Here is a 14618-nt window from a genome sequence, read left to right as displayed (position 1 = left end):
ACAAAATTTTGAAATCTGATACAAAATTTTCGGTCAAATGCCAAATAAGACCACGAGATTTAAATTTTTTCTTTAACTTCTAAAATTAGGTACAAAGTCAAAATACAAACAAATTAAAATAAAGAGAATAGTAAAAAAATAAAATTGAATGTTATTAGGACCATCAATTTCACACCAAAAATAATAACTTTCCGTGTTTCCCTCTCTCTTTTTCTGTGTAATAATTTTTTGGGAATTGTATGTTCAAACAGCTTCTTCAATGTATGATCTAAAGCCTTTGCTTAGCCTTAAGAAGACCTTCTTTTACAATTTCTTTCCATCAAAAGCTGAAGACGAAACTTGCAAACTTAACAACACTCCACTTGTAGTGACTCAAGAACTAATTGAGACAAGGGATATATACCCTCTCCCAAAAATCGATCTGGAAAACCCATGGCAGATCAAGTTAAAGATTACCCATGACGAGGCCCGTTGTACGAAAACGGGTGATTCCATTTGTTGAGACTTTGAGTACATTCTTCTAGACGTTGGACATGGCCAAAAGTTTGGAGAACGGGTACGGTGTGTCTGTTGACGTGTGGGATGTAACTGAAGAGAATATTCCTAAGAAGTATGAAGATGGAAGTGTTTGCTTAAAGAAACTGTACAATGATGACTTTTCTCTTTCGTGCATCGAATTGTTCAACGATCGCGGATTAGGCGTTGATTATGAAATTGGACTTTATTGGGATCCTAGATCTTTAAGTTTAATGTTCAAATTACTTTCTATTGTTGTTAGTATGTAAAATAAGCATCTGTTAATAGATAATTAGTAGCTAGTTTCATGTTCTGTTGCAACTGAAGACTACAGCTGCAATACAATGAGTCGCCAAACAAGAGAAAAAATGGAATTGAACAGAAATAACCACAATGGAATAAAAGAAACAGCTTGAAGAACCGGCTTAAACTACACTACGCGACCGTGCAATGCGATATGGTACGATACAATACAATACGGTAGATAACAAAACAATGCGTAACAACCATCCAAACAATAAGTGAAATCCAATTCATGAAATATGAAACATTGGCGGAGTAGTATTTCAAATTATCTGGTGTACGTCTCTGAGCTTTTAATAAATATTTGCTATTATTCCAGCATCTCACCAACCACTCACCACAGGCCACAGTTGGGACACAAATACAAAGTTGGATTCAGAATTTAAACTCATGAGTTCACATCTACTGAGTATTTGAAGTAATTTAAGTAAATTTTTACATTCAAATTTGCGCTCAACATTGAAAGTATTGAGTTTAGATGACCTCGGTAATGTAATGTTGCATCTGCCCCTCAATAAACAAACCACTGGTGTTGCGCAGCCATCTCTGCTTGCAAGGTTACAAAAACATATTTCTCATATTAGCTAACCAGGTTAGATCCATGATTTTCTATTTTTTCTGTCAATGTGAAAAGGTTTAGTCGGCCAATTGCACACTGTTCGAAGCTCGGTATATAATAAAAAAGTTTGTCTGCAGGCGGGCTCAAACATATGACGTGCGTAGAACCCTCAACACATCACAATGCAAGCCGAACTCTTACCACCATCTTTTTACGGTTGCACTTTTGCATAAAAAGAGAATGACTGCGACTAAGGTATTATAAACCTCACAAAAAAGCTCTCGTTGTTTTTTCTTAGAGCCCTCAATATGGGTCAACTCAGTACATCTCGTGATTTGATAAGATTGGACTAAAATCTTTGAATCAGACTGTTTTTTTAGCCTAACCTGAGTAAGCTCATTTATTTCTAAAGCCCTGCAGGTGTTGATAGCTTATGTTCAGGATAGGTTCAAAATAGGAAAATAAATAAATAATAATTTTCTCTGTTAGCTTCAAAATAGGAAAATAAATAAGTAACAATTTTCTCTGTTCCCGCTCAAAGTTGGAATTTGTATATAATAAATAATAATTTTCTCTTCTCTTTTTTCGGTGTGTTATTTTCTTGGGAATTGTATCAATACACATTTTCTTCCATTTCTGATCAAAAGCCTTTTCTTACCCTGAAGAAGACCTTCTTTTACGATTTCATTCCATCAAAAGGTGAAGAAGAAGCTTCCAAAGTTAACAACACTCCACTGGTAGCCACTCGAGAATTGGTGGAGATAAGGGACTTATACCCTGCCCCAAAAATTGATTGGCAGATCAAGAAACAGATTACCAATGATGAGATTTTTGTAGGAATGCTGATGATTCCATTTATCCAGATGTTTGAGTACATTCTTCAATATTGGACTTTGGACATGGCCAAAATTTTGGAGAACGGGGGTAGGGTGTGTGTTAATGTGTGGGATGTTACTGAGGAGAATGTCCCTAAGAAGTATGAAGGTGGAAGTGTTTTCTTAAGGAAATTGTACACTGATGACTTTTCTCTTTCGTGCATTGAATTGTTCAACGGTCGCAGATTGGGCATTGGTGATGAAATTGGGCTTTATTGGGATCCTAGATCTTCAAGTTTAATGTTCAAATTTATTTCTCATCGAGCTTAGTGAAAAGGTCCAAGAATGTAGGACCAAAATCAACATTCTTTAAGTCTTTTGTTTAGTATTACTCTTTCATATAATTGTAATACCTGTATTTGATTATGAAATTGGAATATTTGCGCTATGGAGTATGATGGTTCTTGAAGTTCCCAGCAATCCCCTTTTGTACTTGTGTTTTCATTAGTGTTCTTTTAATATGAGAATATTGTAGTTCGTGGGGTTTCGTGAAATTTCACAAAGCCGTAATAGTTTAGTAGTTTTTATGTTCTGGAAAATCTTTTAATTATATGCTCCTCTCCTAGAAAGGAGCTTCTTGTGAGAAATAAGTTGATATACTCACAGAAAATGCCTGGAAACCTAACATGACCTAATTAAGGACCCCCTTTCGCTCACAAACTCAATGGTATAAGATTACCCCTTAATGATCAGGGTTGAATCTTTAACTTGATGGACTCCGTATAGTGTTAGACGTACGATATTTCATAATTGCTACTGATTTAGGTGTGTTACCAAAGCATGTCGAGTTAAATGTCAAGAAGGGAAGATGAAGAACAGAACTGCATCGAAAAATATAAGATTCTCAGAGGAATGTGATTTCTAAATTGGACAGAGATGTATTAACTAAGAAGAAACTGATTTTGCAACAATATAGGGTCTAAACTCTTTCAATCATATGACTGAAAGCTTTTGCATTAACACAAGAACACTACATTCATTCAAGTCTTTGTTTCCATTTTTCTGCATATATAATCGAAGTTGCTGGCTGCTCAACTGTTTCTGAAAATCCTAGATAATAACTTGATAGGAAAAAGAAATATGAGTTCAAATTAGGCAACATGAGTTGCTGGCTGCTCAACTGTTGGGCATGGCCTTTAGAGACAATGCATAACCCACTAGACAAATACCTGCATTTAGCATAAATGACGGTTGTACGTAAATTGCCTCAATAAACTCATCTTCTGGTGCACGATATAAGATCAAAACTAAAATGATGGCATTACCATAGAATGCTCTTCTTAAGCCATTTATGCTAGTTCGGCCAACACATTCTCGAGGGGAGCTCTCAGCTTGCTCGTTTTAGTCTGTAGTTTTTCACAGCATAAGCTAAACTAACAGCAGTAGTCATATGACTCATATCTTAGATCTTTGTGTGGAAATAACATAAACCATCTTCATCGTCAAAGGAAACAATTAAGAAACAAACCCGGTTTCATCCCATCTTTTGTTAGTATTAACATATATAGAAGGTTCTTTTAAGAAATTAATTATAGCTTTTATCATCCTGTCTAGTCAAATTTAAAATACAATTAATAGCAGCAGTTGGAAAAAGACTCAACTCCATAACAGGGAACAAGAGCAAACACTTCATCAGTAGATTCCAAGAGAAATTTGCAATCATGCAGAGATGCATCCATACAACAATAAAATAGGAAAACATTACCTCACATGTAAAAGATCAAAGTATTAACATGTCGAAATCTTCAATACCTCCCCATCAGAAACGTCATGCTTTTTTAGAGGCCTGATCTGAGTTAAATGAAAACCAACACTAGAAAGTTTATGAGATACAATTATAACAAGAAGGATCTCTTTTTTCTTTTAATAATATAAGATCTCAAGGATACTCGAGTGAGGATTATCATAAAGCATGTTCCTTTGTGCATGTACCAAACAAAGTCAAAGTCTAACTCTCATCACAAGAAGGAAGCAACAGAGACAAGAAAATGCAGAAAGTCAAATATGAACTCTCTTACACAGGTAGCTTCACAACTAGATCATCAGAAAGTACCACCATTTTCTCTTGGATTCCTTTCAAAATATTATCAGCTTCACATATAAATAAAGATTCTTAGAATAGAATTGACATTTAAGTAGTCTACTCATTTTGTAAGCCATTTGGGGCTTGATTTACCATCAGAAAGAGACAGATGATCATCAAATGACACACAAACATTTCATTTGCCCACATCAGCATGATCGCGTTGACTATCGTGTGATTTCAATTCAAAAAATTTAACAGTTATTTTTTCTATATTTGTGAAGCCAGGAATATGGTTTTCCACTTGGTGAAGAGAGCAGCACAAACATTTGCTCCGGACAGAGTTGAAAGCTCATCCACTTTCTTGAACAACAAGGTATTTTTCCTTTGTGGGAAAGTAGCAACGCACACTTCTTCTGAATCAGTCAACTTCATTTCAATCTTTTGCTTACCCCTGTTGGTCCTCTTTTCCATTACTAAAGAAAATAAGATGATGTTTTGATTGAATAAGCATGAATGCCTGAACAACTTTGAGAGGAACACAAGGGTAATTTATAGTAGGCGCAAGAGTTTATTTGTCACTTGTTTTGTCACATTATTTAATGTTTTCATATTATGAGTCTATTCATTATGTGTATTGTCACATTATTTAATGGTTTCATATTATGAGTCTATTTGGCATGTGTATTATCACATTATTTAATGTTTTTGTACTATAAGTCCATCTATCATGAGTATTTTCACGTTAATTCAATATTGTCATATTATGTGAATCTATTACTAGATTTACATATATATTGTTGTATTGGGAAGAGAGCCTTGAAACAACATAAAGTATGTGTGATCTATATGTCACTGGTTTGAACCATGGAAGAAGTCACTAATGCTTGCACTAGGATCAAAATTAATCCAAATGGTTCTGTTGCGAGACTCAAAGCCAGACTTGTGGCTAAAGACTATGCTCAGACTTATGGGGTGGATTATTCTAACACTTTCTCTCTGGTAGCCAAGCTCACCTTTGTCCCCTTGTTTATTTCATAGGTTGTTTTTCAACATTGGCCTTTACATTAGTTGGATATCAAGAATGCATTCATTCATGGTAATCTCCATGAAGAGGTATATATATGGAGCAACCACCTGGAGTTGTTGCTCAGGGGGAGTACATAGAAATTTTTCATTTGAGGAAATCTTTATATGGTCAGAGCCCTTGTGCTTGGTTTGGAAAATTTAGCGATGTAATTCAAGACTTTGTATTGAAAAAGAGCAAGTGCCGAGTGTGATCATTTAGTCTTCTACAGACAATCAACTACTGGTATTATTCTTTTAGTTGTCTATGTTGATGATATTGTTATTATATATAAGAGATGATTGTACATGAATTTCTTGTTTGAAGAAGTTTTTTCACGCCAAGTTTCATACCAAAGACTTGGGGAACCTGAAATACTTCTTGGGTGTAGAAGTAGCAAGAAGTAAGAAAAGGATTTTCTTGTCCCAAAGAAAATATGTACTTGACTTAATTAATTGCAGAAACTGGAAAGTTGGGAGTTAAGCCATGTGTCACACCAATGGATTCTAATGTACATCTTACTAAGGATGGTGCAGATCCATCTGATGATCCAGAAAGATACAGACTGTTAGTTGGGAAACTGAACTAACTCATTGTGACCCATCCAGATATTGGCTATGCGGTCTGTGTTGTCAGTCAATTCATGTTTGTACCAACAGTCAAACTCTAGGCAACCTTGTAACAAATCTTGTGTTATTTGAAAGGAGCTCTTGGCCTTGGCATATTATATAGTGATTAAGGGAATACTCGTGTTGAATGTTTTGTAGATGCTGATTGGGCTGGATCAAAAATTGATAAAAGATCTACTACTAGCTACTGTATATTTGTTGGTGGAAATTTGGTATCTTGCAGGAGTAAGAAACAAAATGTTGTATCTCGATCTAGTGCAGAATCTGAATATAGAGCTATGTCTCAATCCACATGTGAAATACTATGGATACATCACCTTTTAACTGAGATTGGTTTGAAACCTTTTTCTCCAGTAAAATTTTGGTGTGATAATCAGGTTGATCAACACATTGCCTCAAATCCAGTGTACCATGAACAAACAAAACATATTGAAGTTGACTGTCACTTTATCCATGAGAAGATTTAAGAGAACATGTATTTCACTAGATATGTGAAGACTGGGGAGAAATTGGGTGACATTTACGAAGGCTTTAAGTAGAAATCGGGTGGAATATCTTTGTAACAAGTTGGGCATGATTAATATCTATGCTCCAACTAGAGGGGGAGTATTGCAGAATGTACACCGACAAGTCTACATATATCATACATTGCCCTATCATATGTAGAGATATTTAGGGATTTTTCTGATTTTATTTGCTTAGATATATTTACTTGTAAACCTATAAATAATTGTTATTCTTGGAATAATACAACAAGGAAATTGGACCATTGTCTCTATCTTTTACACTTCAACAACAAGGTGTTTTTCATTTGCGAGAAAGTAGCAGCGCACACTTGTTTTGATTCAACCAACTCCATTTCAATATTTTGCTTACCTCTATTGGTCCTCTTTTTCATTGCAAAAGAAAATAATTAAAGAACAAAAAAAGAAGATGTTTTTGTTGAATAAGTCTGAATGCATGAGCAACGTTGAGAGGAACGCCAGGGTAATTTATAGTAGGTGCAAGAGTCTATTTGTAACACCCCGTATCTGAAACAGACCAAAAATGCAGATTTTGAGAAGTTGCAGGCGCAACCCACGGTTGCCATCCACGGCCCGTGTTGGTGGTCCGTGGTTCACCACTGCAACCCCTCCCCAAACCCAACTCAGAAAATCGGTTAAGTCTCGACCCACGGTCTGTAGGTCAGACCACGGTCCATGGTTTATGTTCGTGGATCGAGGCCCCCTTTACCCAGCCTCTAATGCAAATGATGACCGACCATCACGGACTGTCGTTTGATCCACGGTCCATAGGTCTGACCGTAGGTGAGGGTTAGCAGCCAGTTAGAGGAAAATTGTTGATTGGGTCAACTTCAAATGGTCATAACTCTTAGCACAAAAGGAATTATGTGTCCCATGACCTATGATATGATACATAATTGAATCCTCTTTCCAACGCCACTGAGTTTTCTAAAATCCGACCTCCGAGTAAAGACTTATGCTCGTTTTAGTGAAGCCCTATCGGGCAGACTTGACCTACGACTCCAATCTACGGACCGTAGATTGACCTATGGCCTGTAGGTCCTGTCCGTCGATCACTCCGACAGCAGTTAAGTCAAGGGTCTTTTGGTCTTTTCCTATTTCATTGGACCCCTAAGCTACGTCGTTTAGACCCTAAATTATGAGGTTCTAGTCAGTTTAAGCCTAGAAACATAACTAGAACTTACCTAAGTCAAATCATTAATCAAAACATAGAAAATTAGAAGCAAGAGAGGAGAAAAAAGGTCAAGAACCCTAGTTCAAGAATGCAGCAAGGTTCCATCAGTTCCAACCCCGAAATCTAAAGATTTCTCCGTGGAATTCGTCACCAGGTATGTGGGATTTCACTAGTGGGTTCCTTTCACCCATTAGGTCCCTAGTTTTCAGTTAGTTTCTTGATTTTGTTATTATGACTAGACCTAGGGTTTCTTAGAAGTTAGAATTATTGGGTTCTTAGCTGTTAGAATGATCCATATCAGATTAGTACATTAATATTCAGTTTAATGCATGAATTCTAGAACCCCAGCTATGTATTTATTTAGTTTTTGAATTACACATGCTAGGTCAGATATTTCAGTTATTCAGTTATACATGCCTCAGTTAATAATGCATCAATATCAGTTTAATTGTTGCATTCTCAGTTTGCATATTCAGTTTGAGCTATCCAGTAACTTACAGAAATTCAGTCATAATGTGTTAATTACTTAATCCATTGGGAGTAGCATAATACCGAGTTGGACTAGGGTTCAGCTTACCCAAATAATCCCAGGATTACTAGCCACGTAGGTTGTAAGTCCCTTTTGTGGGCATCATTTCAGTGATCACACCAGCATGCCTCTATACCTCTGGCAGGGTATATTGGGTCCTCTCGATGGGGCGTAGACATCGGACTCCACATTTTGCTCATGTGGTTTTATTATTGGTTATTAGTAGCTCCCACAGTTCAGTCAGATTCTATTGCATTGACCATTTATCAGTACATCTAGTATTCAGTTTCAGCATGTTATAAATTGGTCACTGCATTCCGTTATCTCAGCATTCAGTATCTATATCATGTTCAGATTATATCATTGCTTATTTGCTTTGTTCAGTTATATGTTATTTCATTTGTATTCTATCCTGCATGCTCAGTACCTTTCAAGTATTGATGCATACTCTGTGCTACATCTTCTCGTGATGTAGGTTCAGGTTCTTAGTATCCAAATCACGCTTAGATCGGTTCCCGATCTCCAGTTCAGCAGAATCAGTGGTGAGTCCTCATTCTCCGAGGACAATAGTCATGAGTTTCTTTTTAGTATTTATTCCTTTAGTTTCAGTTTTGCTAGACTTAGTTGTGGCCTGTCCCAGCATTTCTAGTCAGTTAAAGGCTATTTTTAGACATAGTTAGATTCAACTTAGTATTGAGTTAATATCTTCTTTGTATTAAACTCATCAGTTTTCATATATCTCAGTTATGGTATGTAACATCCGGCAATGTGAAATAATTGAAGAGGCTTAGAATTGGAAATTTTCATTTTTGGAAAGGATTTAAAAATCTGGAAAATTTTTGGCTTAGTATGGAAAAGGTGAGTTTTTGGCCAACTTTGATCAGTCGTAACTTCTAGCTCATGATGAGTTAGAAGTATTTCCAGTTATGGTTGCATAGCCCTCGGAACGATCTTTCCAACGCCGCCGAGTTTGCTCAATTCCGAGTTCGTATGAGCGAGTTAGGGCCTTTGAAAGTTGGGCAGTTGACAAGGAAATCCGTCCGGGAATCATTAAGGGCATTTTAGTATTTTCCCTAGCCAATTCTTTTGGGATTATATTGTTGTATAGGGCTGATCTTTGGATCATTTTGTTCCATTCTAAGAGAGTGAAGGCTAGGGCTTGAGAGTGAAGAAGAGAGGAAGAAGAGAAGAAGAGGAAAATCGAGGAGATCATCGTGGATTTTCATCGGGGGTGATCCCTATCAAGGTATGTGAGCTTTTAGTGGTGGGTGATCCTTTCCCCCACACACCTAGCCCCTTTTATTCATCAAGAAAGGTTTGGTTATGTTGTTAAAGTTGTTAGTTGTTGTTGTTGGAATTATTGTTGGTTGTGGGACATGATTGGATTGTGTTTTTGAGTGGTATTCTATTGAATGTTGAGGGATTTTATGTTTCTGAGTGATTGGGGCTGGAACCTTTGAGGTTAGAGGATTTAGAGTTGGAGACGTGAAGGAGAAAGTCGGGCAGCTTGCGAGGAGCACGTCCGCGTCGCGGACTTGTTCCCTCTGTGAACAAAAATCTTCTCCGCGTCGCGGACGGGACGCGGACTCCACTGTTTTCAGAATTTATGTTCGAAGATTTTCTTTAGTTTGGCTGTCCCAAATCATTCCTAAACACCACGAGGTCCTTCCAAATATCAATCAAGTCCTTGAATCCATAATTAAATTCAAGAAAGTTAGGATCAAGTCAAGTGAAGTTAGAAGTCAAGTGGAGTTAGAGCCAAGCTTAGAAGTTAAGCAAGCCAAAGCAAGTCTTTAAAGCTTTTCAAGAGTCGTTATTGAACGTCTTAACGTCGTTTCAAGTCTCAAGTTGAGTTAAGAGTATCAAGTCTCAAGTTGAGTTAAGAGTTTCAAGTCAAGTCAAAAGTAAAGAGTTTAAGTAAAGTAAGGAGTAAAGAGTCGAGTCCATTTCTCCAAAGTTATTAGGGAACTATGTACTTCCCAAAGAAGTTTCTAAATGTTTTTACATTTAAGTAAGAAAGGAGCCATCTTTTCCAAAAGAGCCTTTGGGCTAAGTTTTGAGTAATTATCTCAATCAAAGAAAGAAGTTATTTTAAAAGCATGAGCCAAAGTATTTTTGGGAGTAGTATTGAGCACCGAATTGGGGACACGAGTTCATATTAACTCGACTCTCCATAAGAACCATGCGCCAACATGGGACTTGACGTATCATTCTTCTTAGATGATCACGTAAGATTAGGCTAGTGGATCCACTAAGCAAAAGTAAGGTCCTATATCGATGGCAAGGTATAGGATGGTCCTTTGGCAACGTGAGGTAAAACGTTGTATCATCACTAAGGCTCGTAGTGGTGGTTGTCGGTTAAAGAACCTCCCACAAAAGCTGTATTATGTTTATAAAAGAAAAGTTGAGTTTGTTATCATTTTATCCTTAACGATCTAAGTTGTTTACACTCTTTTACAAGCTTTATATGTATGGCTCGTGTCTTAGTGCTTTACTTTGAGTCCAGTTACGTATATGAGTCGTTCAGAGTCAAGGTAAGTGATCTATTGTTCTTCTTTCAAGCTTAAGTTGTGGTTCAGCTTTTCCAGCTCACATATTCGTACATTCCATGTACTGATGCCAGTTGGCCTGCATCGTCTTATGATGCAGATACAGGTACCCCGGATCAGCATCCTGTACGTCGTTGATCCAGCTGAGCACTCCAGAGTCAGTGGTGAGCCTCCTTGCATTCCGGAGGACTCAATTATTTTGTGTACTTAGTTTTGTTCTATTAGGATGTGCGGGGTCTGTCCCCACATCCATCTCAGTATATTAGAGGCTTCAATAGACAGTCAGACAGTCAGTCAGTCAGTTAGTTTTGAGTTTCTCATCCATGTATATGTATATATGTGTAAATATTCTATTTTGAGACTCGAGTTGCCCTTTGGGCCATATTTTTATTAGTTAAGTTGTTTATGTCTTTGCATGACGTTGAGTTATTCTGTTGAGTTAGGTTTCCGCTGAGTTAAGAAAGCCAGGCCAAGGGTTCGCCTGGGGCCAGCAATGGTCTCCAGGTGCCGGTCCCGCCCAGGGTGTAGGCTCGGGGCGTGACATGGTATATGGGTATTCCCCATCTTTTCATTTTATGTATGATTTTAGCTTCCACATCAGTTTATTTTCTTTAGTATGCTCATGATCATGCCAGGGTTAGCTTGGGATCACTTGTGGTCCAAGGTCCCTTGTCCGCGTCTCGGGGGTAGTCTCGGGGCGTGACACTATTTGTCATGTGTATTGTCAAATTATTTAATGTTGTCATAATATGAGTCTACTAGTTCTGGGAACATGCGTTGCATGTTTATCCCAAAAACTTAATCTAAACATAATGTAAATGATATATTTGACTGATCGACAGATAGGAATACTAGGCCATAACTTAAGTTTAACCAATTGGTACCATAATGAAATTGTGACATCTTGCAAGTTGATGACTAGGAAAAAGCTTGAAATTTTGAAATTTTCTGTAACATCCGGCAATGTGAAATAATTGAAGAGGCTTAGAATTGGAAATTTTCATTTTTTGGAAAGGATTTGAAAATCTGGAAAATTTTGGCTAAGTATGAAAAAGGTGAGTTTTTGGCCAACTTTGATCAGTCGTAACTTCTAGCTCATGACGAGTTAGAAGTATTTCCAGTTATGGTTGCATAGCCCTCGGAACGATCTTTCCAACGCCGCCGAGTTTGCTCAATTCCGAGTTCGTATGAGCGAGTTAGGGCCTTTGAAAGTTGGGCAGTTGACAAGGAAATCCGCCCGGGAATCATTAAGGGAATTTTAGTCTTTTCCCTAGCCAATTCTTTTGGGATTATATTGTTGTATAGGGCTGATCTTTGGATCATTTTGTTCCAATCTAAGAGAGTGAAGGCTAGGGCTTGAGAGTGAAGAAGAGAGGAAGAAGAGAAGAAGAGGAGAAGAAGAAGAGGAAAATCGAGGAGATTAACAAGTTCCACCAAGATCATCGTGGATTTTCGTCGGGGGTGATCCCTAACAAGGTATGTGAGCTTTTAGTGGTGGGTGATCCTTTCCCCCACACACCTAGCCCCTTTTATTCATTAAGAAAGGTTTGGTTATGTTGTTAAAGTTGTTTGTTGTTGTTGTTGGAATTATTGTGGGTTGTGGAACATGATTGGATTGTGTTTTTGAATGGTATTCTATTGAATGTTGAGGGATATTATGTTTCTAAGTGATTGGGGCTGGAACCCTTGAGGTTAGAGGATTTAGAGTTGGAGACGTGAAGGAGAAAGTCGGGCAGCTTGCGAGGAGCACGTCTGCGTCGCGGACTTGTTCCCTCTGTGAACAAAAATCTTCTCCGCGTCGCGGACGGGACGCGGACTCCACTGTTTTCAGAATTTATGTTCGAAGATTTTCTTTAGTTTGGCTGTCCCAAATCATTCCTAAATCATTCCTAAACACCACGAGGTCCTTCCAAATATCAATCAAGTCCTTGAATCCATAATTAAATTCAAGAAAGTTAGGATCAAGTCAAGTGAAGTTAGAAGTCAAGTGGAGTTAGAGCCAAGCTTAGAAGTTAAGCAAGCCAAAGCAAGTCTTTAAAGCTTTTCAAGAGTCGTTATTGAACGTCTTAACGTCGTTTCAAGTCTCAAGTTGAGTTAAGAGTATCAAGTCTCAAGTTGAGTTAAGAGTTTCAAGTCAAGTCAAAAGTAAAGAGTTTAAGTAAAGTAAGGAGTAAAGAGTCGAGTCCATTTCTCCAAAGTTATTAGGGAACTATGTACTTCCCAAAGAAGTCTTAAATGTTTTTACATTTAAGTAAGAAAGGAGCCATGTTTTCCAAAAGAGCCTTTGGGCTAAGTTTCGAGTAATCGTCTCAATCAAAGAAAGAAGTTATTTTAAAAGCATGAGCCAAAGTATTTTTGAGAGTAGTATTGAGCACCGAATTGGGGACACGAGTTCATATTAACTCGACTCTCCATAAGAACCATGCGCCAACATGGGACTTGACGTATCATTCTATTTAGATGATCACGTAAGATTAGGCTAGTGGATCCACTAAGCAAAAGTAAGGTCCTATATCGATGGCAAGGTATAGGATGGTCCTTTGGCAACGTGAGGTAAAACGTTGTATCATCACTAAGGCTCGTAGTGGTGGTTGTCGGTTAAAGAACCTCCCACAAAAGCTGTATTATGTTTATAAAAGAAAAGTGGAGTTTGTTGTCATTTTATCCTTAACGATCTAAGTTGTTTACATTCTTTTACAAGCTTTATATGTGTGGCTCGTGTCTTATTGCTCTACTTTGAGTCCAGTTATGTATATGAGTCGTTCAGAGTCAAGGTAAGTGATCTATTGTTCTCCTTTCAAGCTTAAGTTGTGGTTCAGCTTTTCCAGCTCACATATTCGTACATTCCATGTAATGATGCCAGTTGGCCTGCATCGTCTTATGATGCAGATACAGGTACCCCGGATCAGCATCCTGCACGTCGTTGATCCAGCTGAGCACTCCAGAGTCTGTGGTGAGCCTCCTTGCATTCCGGAGGACTCAATTATTTTGTGTACTTAATTTTGTTCTATTAGGATGTTGCGGGGTCTGTCCCCACATCCATCTCAGTATATTAGAGGCTTCAATAGACAGTCAGTCAGTCAGTTAGTTTTGAGTCTCTCATCCTTGTATATGTATATATGTGTAAATATTCTATTTTGAGACTCGAGTTACCCTTTGGGCCATATTTTTTTATTATTATTATTAGTTAAGTTGTTTATGTCTTTGCATGACGTTGAGTTATTCTGTTGAGTTAGGTTTCCGCTGAGTTAAGAAAGCCAGGCCAAGGGTTCGCCTGGGGCCAGCAATGGTCTCCAGGTGCCGGTCCCGCCCAGGGTGTAGGCTCGGGGCGTGACATTTTCATTTTTGGAAAGAGTTTTAAAGTTCTAGAAATTTGGTTAAGTATGGGAAAAAGGTGAGTTTTTGTCCAACTTTGAACAGTTATAACTCCTAGCTCAGGATGATTTAGGTGTAGTTCCAGTTATGTTTGAAAATTTCGTGGAATGGTCTTTCCAACGCCGCCAAGTTTGCTCAATTCCGAGTTCGTATGAGTGAGTTATGCCCTTTGGAAGTTGCGCAGTTGGCAGGGAAGTCTGTCCGGAAATTTGTAAAGGTATTTTGGTGTTTTCCCTAGCCTTTTCTTTTGGATATATATTAGTGTGTTAGACTGATTTTGATAAGTTTTTCTCATTTTAAAGAGTGAGAGTGAGGGTTTGTGAGTGAAGAAGAGAAGAAGAGGAGAAAGAGAAGATCAAGCAAGGTCTCGTCAAGTATCGTTGTGGATATCGTCGGGGGTGATCCCTTTTAGGTATGTGAGTTCATAGTGTTGGGTTGGTTCTTTCCCCCACACGCCAAACTCGTTTAATTTCGAGAAAAGATTTAGTTGTGGTTG

At 37.9% G+C, this 14618-nt stretch overlaps 2 protein-coding genes across 2 annotated transcripts in view; one reads left to right on the top strand and one right to left on the bottom strand.

The window, feature by feature from the left end:
- The window catches only part of LOC125831700 (beclin-1-like protein), a 170267-nt gene that overhangs the window by 75545 nt on the left and 80104 nt on the right, over window positions 1–14618 (bottom strand). The window lies entirely within an intron of this gene.
- Window positions 534–2523, top strand: LOC125831484 (uncharacterized). The gene is made up of 2 exons (XM_049510664.1): window positions 534–643; window positions 1920–2523. The coding sequence occupies exons 1-2, from the start codon at window positions 534–536 to the stop codon at window positions 2521–2523; spliced, it is 714 nt and encodes a 237-aa protein (XP_049366621.1).

This window comes from Solanum verrucosum, unplaced genomic scaffold (assembly GCF_900185275.1).
Source record: "Solanum verrucosum unplaced genomic scaffold, falcon-dt-bn FXZP01000049.1, whole genome shotgun sequence".
In the NCBI taxonomy this organism is placed as follows: Eukaryota; Viridiplantae; Streptophyta; class Magnoliopsida; order Solanales; family Solanaceae; genus Solanum; species Solanum verrucosum.
Note: the sequence above shows the minus strand (reverse complement) of the source record. Positions and strands in the feature narration are given on the sequence as shown.

Bases quoted from the DNA above. Each gene is read 5' to 3' on its own strand.
- LOC125831484 (XM_049510664.1), top strand. From the start codon at position 534: ATGGCCAAAAGTTTGGAGAACGGGTACGGTGTGTCTGTTGACGTGTGG. The intron at 644-1,919 runs GTACAATGATGA...TCCCGCTCAAAG, and splicing joins AGTGTTTGCTTAAAGAAACT to TTGGAATTTGTATATAATAA.